The 24,749-nt window shown below is 33.4% G+C and overlaps 3 protein-coding genes and 1 long non-coding RNA gene across 8 annotated transcripts; 2 read left to right on the forward strand and 2 right to left on the reverse strand.

The window, feature by feature from the left end:
- Positions 1-583: 583 nt before the first annotated feature.
- On the forward strand, positions 584-3,190 carry LOC133670230 (uncharacterized protein At2g34160-like). The gene is made up of 5 exons (XM_062090745.1): positions 584-1,014; positions 2,014-2,062; positions 2,514-2,576; positions 2,663-2,727; positions 2,856-3,190. The coding sequence occupies exons 1-5, from the start codon at positions 841-843 to the stop codon at positions 2,964-2,966; spliced, it is 462 nt and encodes a 153-aa protein (XP_061946729.1). The 5' UTR covers positions 584-840; the 3' UTR covers positions 2,967-3,190.
- A 1,900-nt stretch (positions 3,191-5,090) lies between these two features.
- LOC133669911 (flowering locus K homology domain-like) lies at positions 5,091-15,458 on the forward strand. Of its 3 annotated transcripts, XM_062090241.1 has the most exons (8): positions 5,092-5,254; positions 6,309-6,422; positions 8,947-9,490; positions 11,407-11,659; positions 12,583-12,731; positions 12,819-13,097; positions 13,668-13,862; positions 14,839-15,458. In XM_062090241.1, exons 3-8 carry the CDS (start codon positions 8,957-8,959, stop codon positions 15,010-15,012), a joined length of 1,584 nt encoding a protein of 527 aa, XP_061946225.1. In that variant the 5' UTR covers positions 5,092-5,254; positions 6,309-6,422; positions 8,947-8,956; the 3' UTR covers positions 15,013-15,458. The 3 variants fall into 3 exon arrangements, with proteins under 3 accessions (XP_061946226.1, XP_061946225.1, XP_061946224.1); XM_062090242.1 differs by lacking the exon at positions 6,309-6,422 and having other exon boundaries at positions 5,091-5,254; positions 12,586-12,731; XM_062090240.1 differs by lacking the exon at positions 6,309-6,422 and having other exon boundaries at positions 5,093-5,254.
- A 744-nt stretch (positions 15,459-16,202) lies between these two features.
- Positions 16,203-17,477, reverse strand: LOC133669355 (protein LEAD-SENSITIVE 1-like). Of its 2 annotated transcripts, none has more exons than XM_062089455.1 (2): positions 17,304-17,477; positions 16,203-17,195 (listed from the first exon to the last, which is right to left on the reverse strand). In XM_062089455.1, exons 1-2 carry the CDS (start codon positions 17,425-17,427, stop codon positions 16,756-16,758), a joined length of 564 nt encoding a protein of 187 aa, XP_061945439.1. In that variant the 5' UTR covers positions 17,428-17,477; the 3' UTR covers positions 16,203-16,755. The 2 variants fall into 2 exon arrangements, with proteins under 2 accessions (XP_061945439.1, XP_061945438.1); XM_062089454.1 differs by having other exon boundaries at positions 16,203-17,207; positions 17,304-17,472.
- Positions 17,478-20,285: 2,808 nt separating this feature from the next.
- Positions 20,286-24,283, reverse strand: LOC133669356 (uncharacterized). Of its 2 annotated transcripts, XR_009833886.1 has the most exons (3): positions 24,102-24,283; positions 23,488-23,508; positions 20,286-20,968 (listed from the first exon to the last, which is right to left on the reverse strand). It is a non-coding gene; the product is annotated as an uncharacterized LOC133669356 (long non-coding RNA). The 2 variants fall into 2 exon arrangements; XR_009833885.1 differs by having other exon boundaries at positions 20,286-23,508.
- Positions 24,284-24,749: the final 466 nt, after the last annotated feature.

Consider the following 24,749-nt stretch of genomic DNA (forward strand, 5'->3'; position numbering starts at 1 on the left):
ATAAATTGTAAATTCAACTTATTTAGGTTTTTTTGGATTTGAATGGGCTTGAATATATTGGGTTAGACTAATTTTTATGTAGATATTATAAATATCCATTATATGGTCTTATATTACTAATTTTTATGAGTTGAGCTTAATTAAACTTAAAATTCGAGCTCAATAAATTAATCCAAAACTTAACCTTGAAGTGGTCAAAAGTTATTATTTGACCTTTGTTTTGTAAAATTAATTGGAGTGGTGGAAACTAATTAAGTGTAAATATTTTTTTGAGAGGTTAGATTATTTGTTGATTGGCTATATAAGCTATACAAATTAGATTGAGCTAACCAGGTTTAAAAAATTTTGACCATCTAATTTTGATCAACTAACCGACTCGTAACATTAATATCTCAAGTTTTGACTTATTTTCACCTATAATATCTATATTATTTGTCTTTAATATGTTGGGTCAGATTAAATAATATAAATATTAACAATTTTTTTTATTTTAACATCAATAGTTAATGTTAATTATCCAAAAGAATATATATAAATAAAAAGAAGGGATTAACGAGAAGCACTAATACAGAAGCCTGCTATTTCTGTGTTTACCATGTCAAGAACCGCTAAAAACCCAACAAATGTCAGAATCCTCAATAGCCACAGACCCAAAATTCACGCCCCTTTATTTATAACGGTTTTCCTCTCCCCCTTAACATTCCACCACCCAACTTTCCCGCTCTATAAACAACACAACAAACATTACTATTACCAGACCAGAAGGAGAAGAAGAAGAAGAAGAAGAAGAAGAAGGTCATCGATCCAAAGAAAGAAATAAAGAAAGAAAGTGATCACATAATGACGATGGAGACTGTGGCTGTAGCACCCACTCCAACACCAACGCCAACGCCAACGCCAACAACAGAAACAGTCAACAATGACACAGCAATCGCACTTGCCCAGCAAAAGAAGAACAGGATTCAAGTGTCCAACACCAAGAAACCTCTCTTCTTTTATGTCAATCTCGCCAAGGTTCCCACTTTTTCTTTGCTGGGTAGTCTTTTCTTGTTTTCAATAATGTACGTTTTGGATTGCTAATTTTGTTTTTTTTATGTTTTGGTATAATGTATAATTTATTAATGTGTAATTTGATTGTTTCTATCTTTTCATGTATGTTTTTGTTTGGAATTTTTTTTCCTTTTCCTTTTCCTTTTCCTTTTGATAGGATCTTTGGAAGTTAGTTTTATACTTTTTATGGATCATAATCAAATCCCGCATTTTAAGTAGAAAAGTTGTTTTGGTATACTTCTATTTTATTAAAAACAATTCAATTTATCTTTTGAACTTATTGGATTTGTTTTAATCTACCAATATCATTCAAGTGATCAAGTCTTGTGTGTCTTTGCTCAACATTTCCATTGTTCTGTGATCAATAAATTTTACGGTTTTAGATTCTGATATGGGGGAATTTTTGGAGCATCAAGTAAATGCCTCTCTGTAGCAAAAAAAAAAAAAAAGCTTCCTGCTTTTTAGTTTACTGCCATTCAATTGCTATAGCATATATAGCTCATCTGAAACTTTCCTGCCTATATATAGATGAGTTGTTTTTACTTTTCTTGTAGAAATGGTTTTGTTTTCTGGTCATAGATCTCTTAAATTATATGATAAAAGAATCGTGGTTAGATCCTTTTTAAGTGGATTTAAAGTTTTCCTTCTTCGTCCGTATGTTAGGATTAATTATGTGGTTATCCATCTGGTACAACTCTTTGAAATGGGATAGTAGACAAAACTTAAATAATTCAATTGAGATTATTTTGTTATTATTTTCCTTTTCTTCTTTAATGCGGAAGTGGTGTCATTCTTACAAGAAAATCATGCCTACAATGTGATTTAATAGGACATCTTAACGTTTACTGATCATGTGAACATTATAATGTTAAGACTCGTATACTCCTTTAGATTGTACAGCTCCTGGATCTGTGTTTATGATTTTTATTTTAATTTTAATCATGCATTGTGATTTTGTTGCAGAGGTACATGCAGCAGTATAATGAGGTCGAGCTTTCCGCCTTGGGCATGGGTATGTTCTACAAAGCCACATCTCATAGTTTTGTTATGTTTCTTATATGTCTATGGAGTGGTAGTTTTGTCTTTCTGGTGGAGTTTCTGCCGACAATAAGCCATTAACAGTCTACGGAATGGTATGAGCTGGTATTGAGCAATTGTTGTTGTATCATGAAGAATACCGTAGAGACATGAGTGTAACAGGACCAAAGAAGGAGTTGCTAAAATGGTTCTCTAAGCTTTGGTTTATCAGGACCATACGAATGTAGAGCATTTTTAATGAACAGTTGAAAATGATTTATGTAAAATGCATTTACAATCATGTTAGCGTAAGAACTGTTTTTGGTTTTAAACAAAAATCCATTCCATAGAGGTAGCGGAAAATCTTTGTAAGAGATGGAAGGAAACAATAACTTTGTATTGTGGTTATCATGTCTGTTTAAAAATTATTTTTCATTTTATTACAGCAATCACCACAGTTGTTACAATTGCTGAGATTTTGAAGAACAATGGACTGGCCATCGAGAAGAGTAAGAATTTCCTCCTCCTAATACCGAGTCTTGTATTCATGATGAGGATATCTGATTTGTAACATTTTTATTTATGGACCAAACAGAGGTTTTGACATCTACTGTTGGCATGAAAGATGAAAACAAAGGACGACAGATTCAGAAGGCTAAGGTATGGTTAATCTCATTATGAATCTTAATTTGATTCATCATCCTCTCATGTATGATAATTAATAACGAATTTTTCTTATTATCCTTTTCTTTATGGTAACTGATTGATTATTTTTCCTTGACTTCTAGATTGAGATTGTGTTGGAGAAGTCGGAGAAATTTGATAATCTGATGAATGCTGTTAGTTCAGCTCCAGAGGAGGAGGCAGCGAAAGATAATAAGGATGATGAGAAACAGTGAAGGAAATTTGATGCTCTCTTGTTGTAGTTCTGTATCCACTTTTTTATTTTCCATCTGCCTAATAGTGGCAGGGACTTATTTTTTCATTAAGTATTTTATCATGGATAATTTAGGAGTAGAGAGACTGTGGCATAGTGGGACGTTGCAGTTATATATATGCCTCTCTTTGCTCTGATTATACACCTGTAGAGATCATAAATGTTATTATACTGTTTCTTTGTTCACATGTACTCTTTCGGTGAATCTGCATTTAAAGGATTGTGTGAGCATCTAATCTCTGCTAAATTTACTTCTAAAATCTATTCTATATAAAAGGATTGTTGGGACAGTAAATCTGATATGATCTGGGAACTAGGTGCGGCACGCGCACAATTTCACTTTACAGATGGTAAGAAATAGTAAAATGTTTGGTCAGGATTTGACCATCATAAATTTTCTCTAACAATGCCATATATGTCATACATGGATAGTAATTAATTCATGAATGAAACCATATCTGTCATTCATGCATGAACATGTGTAATCGGCTGACTTATATTTAAGGATTGGAATCCCTTTTCTTGACCTGAAATTAGTTTTTGCTAAGAATTTGTTAGGTATAGTGTTTGGAAATTGCTGCGCCGCCGTTGAGGTTCTGTTTGAGGTTTCAATAAGCGTTACGATAGAAGTTTCGCAATCAATAATGAATTTTCAGGATTACATTCGGTATGTTTAGATCTTAATGCTGTCCATGATTTGGCTATCAATAGTAATTGTTTTCTTCATTTTTAGTTCAACTCATGCATGCTTTAGTTTGCAAACATGTTTGTTATTGTTAGATCCAGTTTTTTTTTGAATATCTGTGCAAAGGAAATCATGTTATTGCTTCCTCCAACCCAAAGTTCACTGCTATTTTTTTTTTCACATCTGCTTCATTGCTTGGGATGCTTTCATTCTTTTAGATCCATCAGCGAAACCGTTTTTCTCCTCTTTTGTAAGCAATGTTTAGATCCATTAGCGAAAACATTTTCCCGCAAATTATCTAGTTCATTGTTAAATAATAACAATATGCTGATCTTGATTGTATCGAAATCTCCGGTTACATTTCTAATGAGTGATAAAGATGAAAGTGATCAGAGAAGCTGCAGCCTTGATCAGCATTTGTAATGATCCGCGCAATCATTTCTAAGCATGCATGGTTTATCTCTTCTTGGTGAACTGTGGGGCCTAGTTCCTCTCATTTCTTTGTGAAATTTACAGATCGTCATCCTACATCTTTTATGTCTGATTTTTAATGTTGTTTCCTGATATGTTTTACTCGTACACACCTAGAGTGCCCTTCAAGGGATAAACAGTTTGGCGATATATGAACCTATTTGCTAATTCACAGCGTGTAAATCCTGATGGGCAAACACTCACCTTTTAAGGAGAAACTCAAGTTTATAGTAGTTTTGTATGCATTTACACAGCATACCCTTAGTTAGACAGTAGCTCCAAGTCAGGATGCCCTATTGACCAGTGAGTCTTAGACGTTGACAGAGGAATATCCTTTCATTAACTAAGTCTCTGAGTCTTCTGCATGAGTCAAGGTGTTAGATTCCATAGAGATATAGAGTTAATTATAAAATCATGAATCTATCTAGTCAAAGATTCAGATTTTGAAGAAAATTTATACAAAGGTAACTTAGTTTTAAACTAGTCAGTCCTGGACGTTGACAGAGGACTAGGACTGCCTCATGCATACAACATTTCTGGCAAATAGACTGAGGACTAGGACTACCTCATGCAGACAACATTTCTGGCAAATAGATTAGGTTTTCTATGAAGCATTTCTTTCTGGATAACTGAATGGAAGTGTGCCATTTGCAAACAGAATTGTAGGCTTATTGCTTTCCAGAATTTCACCTATCAATCACAATCTCTCTCTCTAATCATGCAACTGAGTCCTCAATTTATATCTTTCATTGTCTAGACAGTATAGATTGTTGTATGCTCCTGTTTAGCCCATTATATAAGTTATAACCCAACCCAACTAGGGTTATTTTCATCATTTTCCAGTCAAAACAAGGACCACATTGCAAACTCAAGATTTTATCTGGGCCACAAAATCAAAACCCAAAAATCCCCTTAAAACGGAAACTCCTCTTATACACGCGCACACACCTCAGACACAGAACACAGTCTCTCTGTCTCCCTCTCGCTACCCGTATATGCTGCACACTTTTCCATACCTAAAACAGAAAAAATCCACCAACTCTGTCCAACTTTCACTGCTTTTCAAAACCCAGATTTTCTGCTTGTCTCTTAATGTAAGTTCCTGCTTAATCTCGTCTTCTTGGTGCTTTATTACTGTACTTCTTTAGGGTTTTAGGTGTTATATCTTGCATCACTGTTGTTGGGTTATTTCGTTAATGCTTCGTTTTCAAGTCATTTAGGTTGCTTGGCTATGACCCTTTTATTGGTTTTTGTTGATTAACGATCCTATGCACCTTTTCTTTCCTTTTTTTTTTTCTTGCTCAAAAAGGGTTCCTTTTCAGATTGAGGAATTAGGGTTCGCAGTTTTCTTGTTTATTATGGATGGTTTTGAAATAGTATATAGTGCTTGGTATTTGCCTGGGCGTGTTTTCCATATATCCTATAAGATACGTGTTTTTGTTTTGGTTGTTTTTTGTGTGTATGTTTGTATATTGATGAGGGGTTATTGGGTTTGATTTTTTTTAAGAATTCATGGAATCTTGGCAGTGGAACTGTTATCTATAATAAAGAAAGAAGAAACTAGGCCTGTTTTCTTAAACTCAAATATGTAGGGGGCAGGGTAAGGTATATAGGCGAATGCTAGTGATAACAGCGGCGCCAGACTCCCATTAAACACATGCCTCTTGCATTTCAAGTGATTTCACCGCATTGATTGTCGCTGCAAGGATATAAAAAACTTAAAAAGAGGATTAATATTAATATTAAATTAATTAAAAAAAAACTAAAGGAGGAGGAGGAGGTTGTACTGTATCCTAGACTCACAACACTATTCATGGAATTGTGATCTGACAAATTTGTCCTTGGGCAGGATTCGAGGGTCTTTTTACCATGATTCAATGTAATTTCCAAATTATCTGTGGTAGATAAGTTTTTTCAATTTTGTAGAACATTTAAATCACTTAAATACCCTCGGACCAAAAAAAAAAGGATGGCTTAAGCCCAGGGGTTCTTATGTTTTTATTTTTATTTTTTATTAACGTTAAATTACTTAATCACCTCAAAATTGATAAAACTATCTTTTAGGGTTTTTTGTGGTCTTTTCATCATGATTTTTTTTCTTAATGTCAAGTTAACTCGGGGGCTTTTAACTTTGTTGACATGTGCCAGCATGTAGGCAGACCCCATGCTCTTTGAGCAACACATGCAGGGTAATCAGTTATCAAACCCCACCTTCCACGATGACGTTTAAAAGGTCTCGATGCTCCTTCCACGATGAGGGAGGTGTGTGCGCCAGTAATCCATAAAATTAGAGTTCTCTTTCAATTTCACCTTTTCTTTATTTTTTAAATTTAGTTAATATTCTTTGGATCGCTATTTATTTTGTTTGAGATTTTTTTAAATTGTTTTTTTTTTTCTCAATCTCATTCTCGTGTTTTTTTTCCTATCAAACTTGATTTCTATTTTTTTTTATTGTTATCTTTTTACCTTGACAAGTTTTTTAAATTTATATTTTTTTTCACGATTTATCCTTCAACATTAAATTGGTTGAGAATTAAGTTTCTTCATTGAACTCGGGTTTAAATTTTAAAGGTTGCGAGTTTTAGAGATTAGACCAAGTTTAAGAGGTTTGTGTCTAGTTTGTTTGTTTTTTTTCTTTTGCTTAAGCTTTTTTTTTTCATCCTTCAACATTTATTCAATTAGAAAATGAGTTCTATTATTTTTATTCATTTGCTTTATGTAAAATTTTTCGCTGGTCTTGAAAATGACCCTGGTTATCTCAAGTCCTTTTCATATGTCATTCTTTGTTGGGTTTTTTTAGCTAATTCTTTAAATTGATAATTTTTTTTGATTATGTTCTTCAATATCTAGAATATTTTTTTTAAACAATTTGTAAAATTATAATTCCTTTTCAATTTCATCTCCTTTAATTTATTAATTTTTTGAATTTAGTTCATATTCTTTTGATTGCTATTTATTTTATTTTAAATATTTTTTTTTACAATTTCATTCTTTTTAAGTTTTTTTATTTCTTGTCAAATTTGATCCCTGTTCTTCTTTTTTTGCTTTAATAAATTTTTTAAATTGATATTGTTTTCGTTTCTATTATTCGACATTAGATTAGTTGGGAATTGAGTTTCTTAACTGAGTCCGAGTCTATGATTTCATGGGCTTTGGGTTTTAGGGATTAACTTAGGTTTGAGAGTTTAGCTAGATTTGCTTCTTTTTTTTCCTCATTGTTCTTTAAGCTTATATTTTTTAAGTTTCATTTTTCAATATTTATCCAATTGGAGATTGAGTTCCGTTAATTTTATTTATTTGCTTTCTTTAGGATTATTATTTATTTTGAAAATAACCTGGGTTTTCTCAGGTCTTTTTATTATTGTTATTTGTTGGATTTACTTTGGGTATTCAATATTAAATTAGTTGAGAATTAAACTTTTTGATTCAATCCAAGTCTAGTATATAATGGGTTGGGAGTTTGAGATCTTAGCCCGAGTTTAGAAGGTATGCTTAGTTTGTATGATTAATTTTTCCCCTTCTTTTAAACTGATTTTTTTTTAATTTCATCATTCATCATTTATATCATTAGTGATTAGATTTCTGTTTTTCTTTATTTGTCTGCTATAGGTTGTCCTGAGTTTTTTTATTTCTTGTTTTTTATTGGATTTATTTTGGGAAGTTTTCTAAATTGATAATTTTTTATTCCTGTTTTCATCCTTCAACATTGTATCAGTTGGTAATTTTTTTTTTTGGTTCCTTCTTTCGAGGTTATGGTTTTTTGAGTTTAGGCCTTGTATTTTCTTTTTATCTGTCTATACTGGTCCCATCGCCTAGACTATAAAATTTGTGGGCTGGCTTAATTTTTTTAGGGTTGTTTTTTTTTAAATTTAATATTTTTTATGCTCTGTCCTTCAACATTAAGTTGTTTGGATTTGAGTTGTGTGATGTTTGTAGGCCCGCCTTCTATTCAGTTGTCTCATTTACATGATCCAGATCACAGAGTTTGGTTTGCTTGGTTTTTTATTTTTTTTTAATTGACCCTTTTTTAAATTTTATTTTTCGACATTGGATTTGTTTGGAATTCAATTACAAGTCTTTTTTATTTGTTTATCCCAATCTCATAACACGATTTGCAAATTTGGCATGTTCGGTAAGGTTGACCTAGGTTGTTTTTTTTGTCTTTTCCTTTTTACTTTTATTCTTCCACATTTGATTGGTTGAAATCTTAACTTCATTAGCTTTTTATTTTACCCTTTTTTTTTGTAGGTTATTGTGATTTTTTTTAAAGTTGGTCCATGTATCATCCTTTTTGTTTTTTTTTTCAGTTGGTTCTATGCCTCGAGTTGCATTTTCTTAAAACTTTTTTAAAACACGCTCGCTTCACTCGAGCGTCTTTTTTTTTAATGAAAAAAATGTTCTAGACCGCGGCATAGTGTGGGCCCACAAACTATTATGTATATATATAATTTCATCATTTGTTCCTGTAAGTAGTAGTATTTGTGGCGTTGATGAGTGGCCCTTGTTCAGGTTGTATATGTGGCCCTTTAACTTAGTTGTTTTATGGAAGTCATTATAATTCTTGCCTTTTTCTTGACCTTCCATGCCCTGCAGTTGTATTATGGCTCCAGGTTGTGGAAAACTTTCCCTTCTTTTTATTAGATTCTTTTTGCACCATTTTGTTTATATTGGAAATTGAAGGCATGGGTGTTGAGAGTTTGTTGATTTAAGGATTCTTACACCTTTTTCTTTCTTCTATATAATTTGGATAGTTGGGTTTATAAACTATGTTCTTGCTTTCTTACAGTGCATATCTCATGGCGGATGTTGATCAAGGCATTGGTGAGCATGAAGTGGATCACGCTGCAGTTCATGGTGTGGATCCTGCTGCTGACTGTGTTGATCATCCTGTAGACCATGGTTTGGACTCCACTGACCTTGGATTGGATCATGGCACTGATCATGCTGTAGATCATGGTGTGGATCACATCACAGGTCCTGGATTGGCAGTAGAGCATGATGACATGGATCACCCTACAGACCATCATGTGGATCCTTCTATAGACCATGATGTGGATCACCCTGTGAACCATGACATGGATAATGCTATAGATCAAGTGCCTGAAAATAATGAGGCTTCAAAGCAAGGACATGATGAGGATACAGTCTCTGGAGGTGGTGAGAAGAGGTGGCCTGGATGGCCTGGAGAGAGTGTGTTTCGGATGTTGGTTCCTGCTCAAAAAGTAGGCAGTATCATTGGCCGTAAAGGGGAGTTCATTAAAAAGATAGTCGAGGAGACAAGAGCACGCATTAAGATACTTGATGGTCCTCCAGGGACAGCAGAAAGAGCTGTAAGTTTTTCTTCTCTTTTATTTGCGCAACTAGGTTATCTGGAAAATATAGAAATAGGATGGTTGGAAATAATTTGTTGATGCAAAGTGTTTGATGGTTAGACCTCCGTTGATATTTCATTCATATATCAACTGAATCTATCATAGCATGCTTTAATTTTGTTTTTCTTTTCTTTTCATGTTTTCCTTTCCCTCTTAAGAAATTGATAATTTGGAACATGGAAGCAATTTTCAGGCATTGCAGAATATTTTCTCAGGGTTAGCTGGTTGTGTTGTAATATTACAAGTTTGGCCATCTATCTATAACGCGTCTGATATTTTTAATAGGAATTTGGCGGTTGCTACTAAAACTTGTTTGTGAATGGATCACATGATCATCAATCTGTGCTTTGAGCTATATTAATTACAAAGGAAGCTTGTTTATGGAAGAGAGATTGATAAGGCAAGCTTAATTTTATGTGTTGACTTAAGCCCATAACAAAGAAGCTAGCTTTTCAAAGAGATTGATAAATTTTTAAGCTTATAAATTTCTCCTTAGCTGTAAATATAACTTCTATTAAGGAGTTTTCTAATTATTAAAACATAGAAGAAAATGGAACTGATAATTAAAACACACATTTCAAGTTGAGGTTGTAAAGCTTCTATGCATCATTTGTAAACCAAATTAAAATCTGTGCAAGTGGCACAGTTCTGATCTATAATTGTTTGGATATCTGATTCAACTGTTTCTCATCCAACCCTTTGTGTTCTTGCCACTGTGTAGTATTTTTCATGGCAGTCATTTGTTTTTTATGGATATCCAAGTTATGTATCTATCTGTACCTTGCAATGATATTAAGAGGGAGAGTTCTCGGAAATATCGCTTATTATTCTGTCACCCTTTAAAGCTACAACATTTGATTGGGAATTAAGAAATCAATTTTGAAGAGAACCTAAGATATGATCATTTAACTTTGAATGAATCATTATTGTAAAAGTTTGCGTAGTTGAAAAGAAGACAAAAAGGAAGCCTCGTCAGAAGAAATCGAGAAGTATAACAGAAATACTTTTATTGCAATGACAAATGAATGTGTGCAGGTTCTGTCCGCAATTTTTTAAGCAATGTATCAACCATCATTAGGATCCCAAATTTGAAGAACCAAAGATCCAGATTGCTGGGATCAGCATTGAGCATTGCAAAGTGCTGAAAAGTTGATTTGAATATACAGACATATTACACGAACAACAGTTCCACGAAGCTCTGCAATCTTTCTGGTAACTTCAGAAACTGCATGGTTGATTTCTGCCGCAGCTTGTAAACACCACAAGGGAACGTGTTTTAATCAACATTAGAGGATGCAGAAGATGTTAACATCAAAGTGCTAATCTAACTTTGTCATAATATACTTCCACGATTAAACAGTAAAAGCAACAAAAAATTTGGTCAACTTTAGTAAATAATACACTGAAACTTGTCAATCCATGATTATGTTTTTTATTTTTATTGGTTAAAAAAATTAAGAATCAAATCTAAGTGAAGTGTAAGAGTAACCCTTAGTTACATGTTAGGAGGAGAAAATGATCAAATGTTGCATTAGATTTGACATCATGGCAAACAGAGGAGCAGGTGGAGAATTTATAGTGCATGCGCTATTGAATTTTGACAACAAAATTGAGGACTCATTATTCCCTAGAGGAGGAGAATAGGGGAATAACAGGCAATGGTTGTGGTGAAACTCTAATATAGTTGTAAAATTTCATACAATGGGATGCCATATTGTTTGAAATGTTATTTAGAAAGAGTTGTTTCATTGTTTTTATTTTTTATTTTCTCACTTGTTGCTCCATCTCATTTCATTTTCCTCTTCCCTTGAGGTGTTCTTGGACTCGAGTCATAATTTTTTTCATTGGTTTGTTATACTAACTTTGTTATATAGGTAATGGTATCTGCCAAGGAGGAGCCTGATTCCTCTCTTCCTCCTGCTATGGATGGCCTACTGAGGGTTCACAAACGCATTATTGATGGTTTGGACAGTGATTTTTCTAACACTCCACCAACCAGTGGAGCTAAGGTTTCAACAAGGCTGCTAGTACCAGCCTCACAAGCTGGAAGTTTGATAGGAAAACAAGGAGGAACCGTTAAATCCATCCAAGAGGCATCGACTTGCATAGTTAGAGTTCTTGGTGCAGGTTTTCCCTTTCGCTTCTGAGTTTGAAATGATTCAAAATTCATTTTGTTATCTGTTTTCTTGAATTAAGCTATTGCTGTTTGTCATGGTGAAGCCATAATCAATGGCTGTCTTTTACAATTCATTCCATTTTTTAGAAAATCATGTTTTGTCAATTATGCTTTACTGGATTCAAGTGCTGTTTTTTCTCATTGTGTTATAATTGCAACTAATTCAGTAATGGCAAATTAACCAAGTTCTTTGGAAATAGAAACTATCTGAAATATGTAGTTGTCATGCTCTAAACTTACAAATCAAGTTTCTGAGTAATGGAGGGGTGAACCAAGGCCATCATTAACTGAGTTCCTTGCATTTCTTCATCTTCTTTACTTACCTCTGTAATATGTGCCTTTATTATTTTTTGCCAATTTGTTATAATTTCTCAACCACACCATTACCGACAATGCCTCTAGCTCAGCTGTTCACCCCACCTCTGCCACCCACCATTGTATCAGTGTTGTTTATTTATAGTGGTATCATGATGATGTTAGTTTCAATACCTAATCAATGACCACCACATGCAGTTCTTTTTTCTGAGGTTCTGGATTGCGTAATTTATTATTGAGGTTCATGATTCCTTTGTAAGATCTGGAACATCTATCTGACCTATCTACCTTTCTTTTCTTTTAAGGTCCCACCTTCTCTGCTAAAAAAAAGTGTGGCAAAATTATTTGAGGATACTCATTTAGTGGACCGTTTTGCCCTCACCCCTCTTCTGCCGTTTATTATGAAACTCATCTTAATAATTGATTATCTTAATGCCTCGTATGTTCATTTTGTTTTACAAGTCCTCATGCTTTGGATTCAGATACTTCTCTCAACTTATTTCTGAATTTTATCTGCATGTCTAATCTCTCTATTTTTTTTTCTATCAAACTGCTGCAGAAGACCTTCCAGTTTTTGCTCTTCAAGATGATAGGGTTGTTGAAGTATTGGGGGAAGCAGCTGGAGTGCACAAAGCAGTGGAGTTAATTGCATCTCATCTCAGGAAGTTTTTAGTTGACCGAAGTATAATTCCGTTATTTGAAATGCAAGTAAGCTGCTCTTCATTAAGATTGGAATGACTTTACCTATTATGGCATGACTGGTCTGATGAAATTCTGATTTATATAATTTACAAGATGCAAATGTCGAATCCTTCAATGGAGCAGATGCCACCACATCAATCATGGGGTCCACCTCAACCCCTTCCTCCAAATCATGGTGGAGGACCTGGTTATGGACAAAATCCCCAATATATGCCACCTCCGCGACAGCTTGACAATTACTACCCTCCTGCTGACATGCCACCTCTAATGGAAAAACAACCTCACCAGGGTATATCTGCATATGGAAGAGAAGCTCCCATGGGTAGCCATGCTTCATCAAATGCCCAAGCTGCACCATCAATGATCACACAGGTTCTTTTATTCTCTTTGTTTTCCTTCCCCCTCATCCATCTCATTGAAGGAAATTCGAGATGCTATTAGCACCTTTATGTTGGAGAATGAGATGGGATGTGGGATGACATGCCGATAACACCACACCCCCCCCCCCCCCAACCACCACCCACCCCCCTGGATGTTCTATGTAAACATTTGATTCGATTTTCTTTTCCTTTTTCACAATTTCTTGAGGTTGGCAAGGGTTGTGTAGTTCTCATGGGGAGCTTTGCCCACTGCTATAGCTTTCCATAAAAGATATCATATAGTAATTTTACATCCCAGATTTGATGGAGTGGAATTAGAGACCTTTTAATACAAATCACATGCAGAAGATTTATGCAATCATTTTTCCATGGTATTATATGTTATTATTTTTGGTTGGGATGGGTTTGTAATATTTCTCAGGCTTTTCTTTTATTGCAAATGACGTGGTTCTATTTTATTCGATTGCAAGCCAAATAATCTCATTTTGTGTTTCTTTCTGGCACTTATCAGCACTTTTTGAGGTTTCAAAATGACTGACAGGTTTTGTGGGTTCTTGTGCAGATTACACAACAAATGCAAATCCCATTATCATATGCTGATGCTGTTATTGGGACAGCTGGTGCAAGTATAAGCTACATTCGACGTGCTAGTGGGGCAACTGTTACTATACAAGAAACTAGAGGTGTTCCTGGGGCAATGACAGTTGAAATCAGTGGAACTGCTTCTCAAGTCCAAACAGCTCAGCAGCTGATACAGGCAATATTTCATGCTTTAGCTCAATTGATCTTCCCCTCTCTTTACTAGACGTATCCTATTTGGGTGACATGTTTTCCTAAACTGCTGATTGTTTATGAATGGGCATTGCTTGCATGAGATTTTGACAAGGCTTGCATTTATTTATCATGTATAATCCCACAATTATTCATGTTTAGTATAAAATTTAATTTTAGGTTTAATAAGGATGTTTACAAACTGAAGCTAAATAACGAGTTGTTTGTCAAATGAACAATATAATATCTGATTTGCTTTGCTGGTTGTGCGGCAGGACCTTGTCATTATAGGCTGCATATTGTGGTATCTGCTAGGAATGTCATAAAATATTTGTTAGGGTTCATGGCATCTGTTCTGCAGAGAGTATATGTAAATGTAAATTGATTAGTGTTTCAAGGTTGGGAAAAGTGAAGTTGATGCAGGATGTTTTGTCACTAAATAGGAAAACATTTTGTATAATAGGAAGAACCTACTTTACAATTTCCTTTTTAAACATCCATGTGCACCGAGGTGTTATTTTAATCAGGTCTCCATCATTTGAATTGGAGCCTGTGACCAAGATTATGTGGCTTACTAGATAGTGATTGTTGTGGCATGTAGTTTCATGGTATGATGCTGCACCATATATTTTCCACCTAGAATGACAAGTTCAATGAAAGAAGACAGAGCAGGAAAAAAGATTGAAGTTCTGATGGATGATGAACGCCAGCCAAGTGGTTTAAAAATTGTTCTTTTGGCATAGTGATTGGTTCGGGTGATCGTTTACTAGATGGAAATTGCTGATGTTGACTCATTCTTATTCTCATTTATAGAAAGAAAATTTTCTGTTTTTCTAATATAAGCAATCTCTTGTTTAATAGTTGGGCCAAATACGGTAGCTGGAGATCCCAGCTGTTGATTTGCATTAATTATAGTGTATATGCATTTGATTGGATTCTGATGGTGTACTCTTCTATTGCAGAATTTCATGGCTGAAGCTGGAGCCCCAGCACAGCCTCAAACAGGTGGGGCCGCAGACCAAGGTTACAATCCTTATTCTCACAGTTCAGTGTATGCTTCTCCACCATCCAATCCAGAACACACCGGCCATGCTGGGGGATATGGTTCAATGTATGGTGCAAACTATGGTTACTAGGCAGCAGCTCTGAGTTGGTTCCCTCGTTGATATGACTTGTTCTTTGCTGAGTTGGTTTCCTCTGCGAACTTGGATATGATATTATCACCAAATAATCAATTAAGCATGCTGTAGTTGTACCTTGCATTTCTCTAGATTCTTGGCTAGACAAATTACCTAAGTTAGATTCTTCATGTGCATTATGCTTGGACCACATGGCGTTGCCAATAGAATGTTTTAAATTCTTGTGCAACTTCAGCCATATGCTCGACTCTTCTATGATAGCTTCATTTGTGGACGAAAATTGTCACTATTAAGGTACATTGGCTTCCAGTAACTCATCTTAGTTTTGTTCTTGCCTTTTGGTCCTGTGGATTGTGTGTGCTTTGTAGAGAAAAGGGCAGTTGTTGGAACTCACTATCAAGGTACTTTTTTTGTGAATGGAGCAGCTCATTAATTTTCTGTAATCTTCTCTGAGCATATCTGCATGTTCTTCTTGGACCTTTGTTTAAATGGTTGGCTAATTGGACTTCTCGATTTGTTTTGATTTTTTTTAAAATGTTTTTTTATTTGAAAATGTATTAAAAAAATATATATATTTTTAAAATTTATTTTTAAATTCAGCACTTTAAATATTTAAATTTTGGCGAAAGCACCATCGCCAAACGGGCTATAGGTGACTGCTGAACCAATTTTGATGGGTTCGTTCTCTAGTTAGCCTTTTCTATATGAACTGATGGTTTTCTGCTCTCGATCGTTCAATTCAAAAGGTATTTTAGGAATTGAAATTTCATCCACCACAATTTTTCCCCAGCAGACCGGACCTTGCAAACTTCAATTCTATTTTACAAAAAGGAAGTTTGAAACCCATTTAATTTAATTCAATGAAATCCCTCTTCCCTTCCTAATATTTGTTCTTTATTTTTTGAGCTTTGAATTTAGTTTTTGTATATATTTTTTGTTTTTTTAGGTTATTTTAGTGATCAAGATTGTAGATTTTATGAATTAATTTGGTTGATTAAGTTTCTTTTATATAATTGTTTTTTTTATTATTCAATATTTGATTTAATTAAGAATTAAGTTTTAAAATTTATTTTATTTTATTTTTCATAAGGTTATCTTAGTTTTATAATTTGTGTCAAAAAGCTATCAGAGTGAGAGTGGAGATAAAGATAAATGAAGAAGGAAAACAAAAAAATTACACACCAAAAGAAGAACAAAAACTGCATCATTTGAAGTTGACATGCCATTTGATAATGGAGAGTGTTACAATTTCTAGAGGATCAAAGTAAGATGAAGAAAATAAAAGAAAAGGAGAGGAGGATCTATAAGTGCTAGATGAAGATATCATGAGGTTTGGGTGGCTTGGATTTTTTTATCACAAATATACATGAGAAAATGTTAAACTTGTAGGTATTTCGCGAGACAAACTTCCAACCGATGCCATAACAAGTCCTTAAAAAACCTTGAGCTCCTCTGTTTACTCACGTAGGTCTCTTTGGACACTACTGGTAAAGTAAAGAACATGATATCGAGAGAGAAGAGGAGAGTAGATAAATTATAATGGTTTTATTATATGCGAAGCTTGCCTTGTACCAAGCTACGTGCAAACCTCTCCTTGTATGATTGGGAGAGGGACCTGGATATAGCCAGGTGTTTTCGTGCATGCTAGAGTGTATGATGATGAAGTGCTGCTAATTATGATGCTACACAGACCCTTGAAATGGTTTTTTCCCGCGTGTCATCCTCTAACATTCAAAGTCTTTAAATGTTGTTCCTGTAAAACATAAGCAAAAGAGGAGCTGGCGGCAGAAGAGGGCTTGCAGCAAGTGCTGCTGTATGTTTAACTTGCTGACTGAAGGCAGTTCCTGTACTGCAGAATGTTGCGAAGTGCTCACAGTTGTTAGACAGGAGGTTATATTTGCCGAAACCTTCTTTCAACTTTTCTTTTGCAGTCTCAACAATTTCACTCCCCGATTTCGATCTCTCAGTGGTGGTGCAATTAGGGCACATGGTATGAGAAGTGATACTAAGAATCATTCTGGGCACATTATAATTATATCGACAGAGGAATCCTCCGTCGAGGAAGCACTCAAGACAAGTTTCCACCACTCCATGGCCCGTATTTCTTGAGAAGCCACATTTTTTGCAAGCCCTTGTGGGTCCGGCTTTTGGGCCTACGAAGTGAATGGCCTTCCCATCGCCTATATATATCCCTGCCATAAATTAAGTATATATTTTTGATAAAAATTGTTGGAGCCTGGAACAAATTAATTGACGAGAGAAGTGTCAGAGTGAAGGGAAGAACTGACCATGGTGGGTGTACAAAGGCCGATGCACATAGATATGGAGACCCTCTGGTATTAGTCTAATATCCCAACCAGCAATGTCATGCTCGACCTGTAATATTGGAGGAACTACTTCTTCTACTATCATCTCTCCAGCTTAACTATTTCTTTCAAGCTGAATATTTCGGTGAGGGTGCCGTCTTTATATATATTGTGGCTTTTAAGGATGTGATATTGTTGCCTTTTGATTCTTGCCAGCCAACAAGGCCGGGCCCTGTGTGTTCTTTGGATACCATTGCACATGCGATTTTATGGGTTTTTCCTTTTTTTTTTTAAATAAATATACATCTCAATTAATTCCACGAGTCTAAAAATTAATGACTATATAAATCTCTAATGACCCCGTTTTACTCTAATGACCCCGAGGTTTGTGGGATTCCAACTATGAATTTATAGGTTTTTATAAGTTTCTTTTTATGGGTTTTTTCCTTCATCTTTTCTCATATGCCAGATGGAGATTAAAATGCCAGAATATATAGACCTGAATGTGATACCTCACCTACGTGATATTAGATACATTTCTCTTGACATTTTCAAAATAATAATAATAAAAAAACCTGAAGGGACCCTCAAAATTTCTGGAGTAAGGCTTCTGCGCCTTCAATTTGTCGTGCGAAGAGCCTATAGACATTATGAGATTGCATTAATTACTTTGGAATAAATCTTGTTACAGGCGGACATGGTGATACAATATGGTGATGGAGGCATTGCAACAGGAACTATATTCTGATGAGATAAGATGCATGCAGAGAAGTTTTGAAGAATAAAGGAGTCAATTATTGCTGCAACCCAACGCTATTTCTGTATGGTTTTTGGTGCGAACCAGACTGTAGCTGACAACTATTGTTCATATCACATTGTCAAACAAGAGTTGAAATATTTTAGGAATAACCTTGTATAATTTCTTTAGATATGACTTATATCTTTAGACCGCACTGTATTGCTGTTCAAATCAATTTATTTTTTAAAGTAAAAATATATTAAGGGTTGCAAACTTATTTTCTAGGAGACGAAAAATTTAAATAGTGTAAGAGTTGATATGATATGATATTATTAACTTGATAAATTTAAAAACAACTTAAATGGCTGTTAAAAATAAAGTTTGACTAAAAATACCCGTGACTTGAAACGTGGGATCGGGATAATCCCATAAAAAAATAAATCGAAACAAATTATAAAATTCAATTCCCAATCAACCCAATATTGAAGGATGAAATTGAAAAAAAAATTCAAATAAACAAAGACTAAAAAACATACAACTCGAGTCAACTTAAGTTAACTTGTCAAACCCGTAACCCGGATCATGTGATGATGATAAGTGATAACTCCATAAAAAGTAAGTCGAAACAAATTATAAGGTTCAATTCTTAATCAATCCAATATTGAAGGATAAAAATGAAAAAAATCAATTAAACAAAAGACACAAAAAAATAACTTGAGTTAATCCGAGTTCACCTACCAAACCTGTGATCCAAGTAACAAGATCAGAATAACCACACAGAAAACAAACTGAAAATTTAATTTCAAATCAATTAAAAGTTAAAGGATGAAACTAAAAAAAAAAAAATCGAATTAACCAGTCAAACCTGCAACTTAAATTATAAAAATAAGATAAACAAACTTATTAAAAATTAAAATTAATTTTTTTAGGTGAACAGTTATTTGTGATTTCTTTGTGAGGAGGGAATCATTGAATTTCCCTCCATTTGTTTTTGTTGATGTATCATAAAATTCTTCTCACACTTGGATTGAGAGTCCACTCTTATTTAAAAAATATTAGATTAATTTTGAGTTTTTGTATTATCTAAATCTGTTTTTATTTCTTTTGTAACTTAGTTGAGTGTGACTCTTTAATTTTTTTTATTCAAATTTTTGATTCATGTTTTTAGTGTTTTTTCCAAATAAATGTGGATAAAGGATGCTGTGGGCTTTTTTTTAAAAAAGAAATCATATAAATGTTATGTGACTTTTCTTAAAATGTTAACTTTGAAATATTTCTTGAGACTTGTAAAACACACGTAAAATATCTCGTATTGCAGGATGATCTGATATAATTATCTAGTTATTTATAAATAAGAAAAATCTTCTTTCAATTTGACCATCCCAATTCTTTTTGTATTTAAATATGAGTATATCAAGTCTTAATCTATTCAAGATTTAAATTATATATACATATGAAGAATAATTCATGTATTTTCAATTATTTCCTTCTTAAATCAAATTCATTTTATATCACGTCTATATATATATGGTGTCATAAAGATAAAGAAACAACAAAAAATCTAATAATATGCTTACATGTAATATAGTTTACATTTGAAGTATTTATTCAATTGAAAATCTTGGTTTATCTCTTAAAGAAAAATTTAAAGATTATGTAACATGATTTGATAATTTTATTGAGAAAGAACCCAAGTGAAAAATAATAATAAGGGTGTAAATGATATATAATCTAACTGACATATTATTATAAATTCTTAAACAACTTTAGTAACCTTGATAAGAATTGTTTTCATATCCCACATATTTCTTTCCTTTATTTTCCCAGGTTTGCTGCAAATAAAAAAACATATTATATATATATATATATCTTAAACTATAGCTCATACTACTAATTCAATTTGTTTAAACTAAATTCTTTGATATTTTTTAATGTATTTGAAAAAACATCAGAGTTTTAATAATTTTTACAATACTTAAAAAATGAAGACAATTCAAAATTTCTCGACAATTAAAACTTAAGGTATGATTTTTGAAAAATTAAGAAGATCCTTAGCCATTAAGATTTTGATAAAATAAAAATTCAATGAAATAAAAAAGGCAACTTGATACCTAGTTTTATCTATAAAGTTGGAAACTTGATACCTATTCATCCCATTAAGTATTAAATGCTAACATAGAGTATGGGTTTTTCTTTACAATAAAATTGGGATAGACCGTGAAAGATAATGCGAAACATAAATAATACTCAATCATGACACATAATTAAACCATCTACAGACCGTGAAATCATGCTAGCTATGAGGTTTCCAAGTTATCACTGCTAAAACCATGCCAGGAAAATAAAAAAAATAAAAATGGCCATCTTATATCCCATGTAATGACGGGCTACACGTTGATAGTTTCCCAGCCTGTGCCTTTCTCCATCTGTGTCTCCAGTGGCTCATCATGCTCGATCGAAACCATGTAGCCCAATCAATAACTAGTTTCAAATAATCGACTTGGTTGAAGCACAAACACACAAGGCCCCGACGCGGCCAATATTTACAACCCATTCGAGATAAAATTATTACACGTTATTGGCACTAGCAGTAACATTATCCTAGTTCCACTTATGGAATCCTCCTCCCCATTTTGTGATTGGGAAACCAAAAGAGAAACAAGAATCCTGCTACTTCACAATTGAATACATGGAAATAGATCAACCAAGACCAATTATTTGAAATCAAATGGAGTATAAGCTGGCCATGATCATCCAAACTCTCATTCAAGACATTCATCCAAGACAATATTATCAAATAATATAATGCTTTCTAAGTCAGCATGTTGAGTTTAGTACCCCTTACCTCATGAAGATCCGTTGACTTGTGAGAATTCAGCATCAGCTTTCGAATTGACTCATCAACACTCTGAATAAGCAACATCAAAACACAAGCACAAACTACATTTTAACTCTTCAAGAATTAAGCCCAACAGCCTTGTCGATGGAGACAACCCCAGAAGATATTGAATCAAAATGCAATAATATTAGAATGAAAGACGTGGTAAATGCTATCTGTAGCTGTAATGAATATACGAGAGATGATGTTTATAGATGTTGAAATCACCGAGTATATCTTGTCACAGACCATGTTCCGTAAATCAATTGTTGAAGTGATTTTTTATGGCAATGATCAGGAGGAGACTCGGCAAAAGGAAAATATAGAGATAAAGAAATGATTACATACAAAATGCTATCCTACATAACTAGCCCAAGCCTCTGCATATCTAGAAAAATCGAAGAGATTATTAAAACTTACTTCCTTGCATATCATCTTCATTATATGATTGCAGTTTGGTTTGTCTGCATTAAGTTTTATTAAGAGTATCAATCTTCCTCCACTTTTGGTTCCTATGTCAAACCCTCATGCAAGTTAAAGAATGTGAAATAAATGTGTGCGAGGCTAGAGTGAAAGCAGGCACAAGCATATAATTTTTTTGTGCAACTTGAAGGTTCACACCAGACTACAAAAAAGATTATTTTCTTTTCATTATAACAGGAGGATTAAGTTCATTTATCATCACATGCATGAATCATTACTGAGTTTCAGGTTCATTTTCCATGTCAGTGTCTTTGCAGCATTTCTTCCAAATAAAATTGAACTGCGATCCATGATTTGAGATATCAACACCACATTCTTTTTCAATATAAAGATGATTGCAAAATCACAAAACAATGATGATCAAATGGATTGTAGAATGCAAAAAAAATTACACATCTTTTAGCATTTAATATGTGTTGCTCATTAACATCCCAATCAATAACTTGAGTCTCCCAAACAGTGAAATTGTGTATTATATTGGCTGGTTATTTGATTTTTCATTGCCTAAAGAAAGCAGAAAGTATTCATTATTTTTTTTTCAGAATCGAATAAGATTCTAAAAGTTGCTCAGATGATTAACAAAAGCTACCCGAATTGCATTGCATTCTACAAAGAAATTTATTCATAAGTAACATTTTCTGACCCAAGCTTTAGTTTTCTCTAAATTAATCTTCAAAGTCCATTTCTCTAAGTCTTTCTTACTTGTTGGCTACGATATTGAAGTGCTAAAGGAACATAAATTTAGAATCATGTGACCAGTCTCAATATGCAAGTTATGAATAACTAAATCAAGGAACATGAACCTTTCATTTCAATGTGCTTTTTTATCCAACCATGCTCATAAATCAGAAAAGAAACTAAAGGTGCCTACAAAGTATTCCTTTTTTATCAACTTTGAAACCAATATTATCATGAATAAGCTGTCCGTGATCCAAGCTATTTGAATGGAGAAGCAAGATATTGCTACTATACAAGAATTGGATTACCTAAAGATGTTGCGTACATGGAAATAGATCAACCAAGACCAATTATTTGAAACGAAAGGGAATACAAGTTGGCCATGATCATTCAAACTTTCATTCAATTCATCCAAGACAATATTATCAAATGATATGATGCTATAAGTCAGCAAGTTAAGTTCAGCACCCCTTACTGCAAGAGGATCTATTGACTTGTGAGAATGTAGCACCAACTTTCTAATTCACCAATCAATACCAGGTATGATGGTGGGAAAAGAAAAGCAAGAAAAAATAACAAGTGTTGAATTGATACACCGAGAAGATCCTCCAGGGTCTTGAGAAAAAATCCCAAGTTTTTAGCTCAAGATTGCATTGTTCTTTTCTAATTTATTGTTTTGAATTTGTCTTGTTGCTCAGTCGTAGGTGGTTAGTCACCTCCAGAATAATAGCTAAGTCATGGTATTGACTAGCTGAAATTTAGGAGTCAGTTTAGCTATTTAGTTAATGTAAAGAAATTCTATTTAAAGAGTTTATTTGGAATATCAGGCAGATGTGCAGAATTTTATTCAAACTTGTGGTTGTCTTTCACTCAAAGAAAGTTAAGTTACTATGTGTGTGTTTTTCATTTTGATATGACAGGGAACTATCATGAATGTTAACAAAAATGAGGGAAAACAAATTACAGATATGAAAAATGAGGATTGCAATGACACCACCGAGAATACATGGAAATAAATCATATGCTATTCAATTCATGGTGATTTCTATCCAAAACATTTATTTCTCAAGTGAGTTGGTTAATGGTGTGAGCTAGGTGGCTTTAACAAAAGGAAAAACATTTCTGGTAGCAAATTGGATTATTGTAGCAGAATTCTTGAACCCAACCTTGTCTGTCTACTGTCTTCTTTAAAGCAGAAAACATAGGCAACAAGATTACGATGAATTTTTTCATATGAAACGAAAGCGCAATATACCTATAGAACATAATTTTGAAAACTCTGAAACAAGAATCATTACGTAGGTTGTTACTTGAGCTGAAAATTTGATTACTAAACCAAATATATACAACATGCCTCAAAGGAAATATATAGGAAATTGGGGAAGAACCTGAAGGCGGTTGTCATGTTCCTGCACAAGTAGGCATTTTTCACCAAATTCAAAAAATCACTAAACATGAAAGAAACAGAAAGCATACCCATTTACCGAATTCTAAAACCATCTACAAAGTTTGAAAATTAGAGTGAAACAAGACTAAACCTATGATTTTAGGAATTCATGACCATGAGTCTTTTTTAAAAAATATAAAGCATGAAAGAAGAGAAGCACAGAGGATCAGACACTCATTCAAGAAATATAAAAACAAAAAATATATTAAAATGTAGTAATTATGGTTCGTTGCCTGAATTGCAGTTTCCGTCTCTAAGATAATCTAACTTTTTTTCCTTTCCACGAATTTTTTTTTGTGTGTTCAAAAAAATAAATTAAACTTAGATTAGAGATATAGAAATAAAAATGGGCAATTTTTTTTTTTTTTTGAAAATCATGTGGCAAATTACTGGTACAGATTTGTTTAGGACAAAACAAAATAGAGGATAAAAGAGCATTAACAAAGAAAATCTAATTAAAACTGGAAATTAAACAAAAATAATAATAATCCTTAAATTGAACAGAAACAAAACAAACCTACAAAAAGAAGATTTCAAGAGCACGAATTATTATACCTTAAAAGTGAAACTGGATGAGAAATATTTCTGTTCATGCTCTGCTTTAAGACACAGTTAGGGTTTGTTTGAGAGAGAGAGGTTTTCTAGAAGGATTTTTTTTAGAGAAATTTGAAAGCAAAATTCGAAGACAGTGAGAGGGATTTGTGTGTTTTGTATAGAGGAGTGGTTTATCAGTTTTTTTCGACCGTTGGAAGGGTAGGGATTTGGTTTCCTTCAAAACGGCGTGGGCTTACAAAATCAAGTTAAATCATACGAAAGGCCCATTCCTACAAAGCCCATAAAAGGCAATTGAATGGACTCTCCTCTGTCCCACTTTATAATCAAGACTTTCTCTCTCGTAATTAAGGCACATTTTAACTTCATCCTTTAAATATTATAACTTAAAAAGATTTGGATAAATTACAATTACTATTTTGAAGTGTTGTGAAATTACAGAACTCACTCAAAGGTTTGAAGATTTGATAAAAAAAAAACACATTACAAAAACATCCTCTTTTTTTATCCAAAATGCCTTTGATTACTTATTTTTTAAAATAATTAACTGAGGAATTTTAAAAAATATAGAAAGAATAAAAAAAATCAGACATTATTTTTTAGCACATAAATAATTTTAGTTTGCTTTTTTGTTTTGAGTTTTCTTTTTTC

This window comes from Populus nigra, chromosome 12 (assembly GCF_951802175.1).
Source record: "Populus nigra chromosome 12, ddPopNigr1.1, whole genome shotgun sequence".
Classification (NCBI taxonomy): Eukaryota; Viridiplantae; Streptophyta; class Magnoliopsida; order Malpighiales; family Salicaceae; genus Populus; species Populus nigra.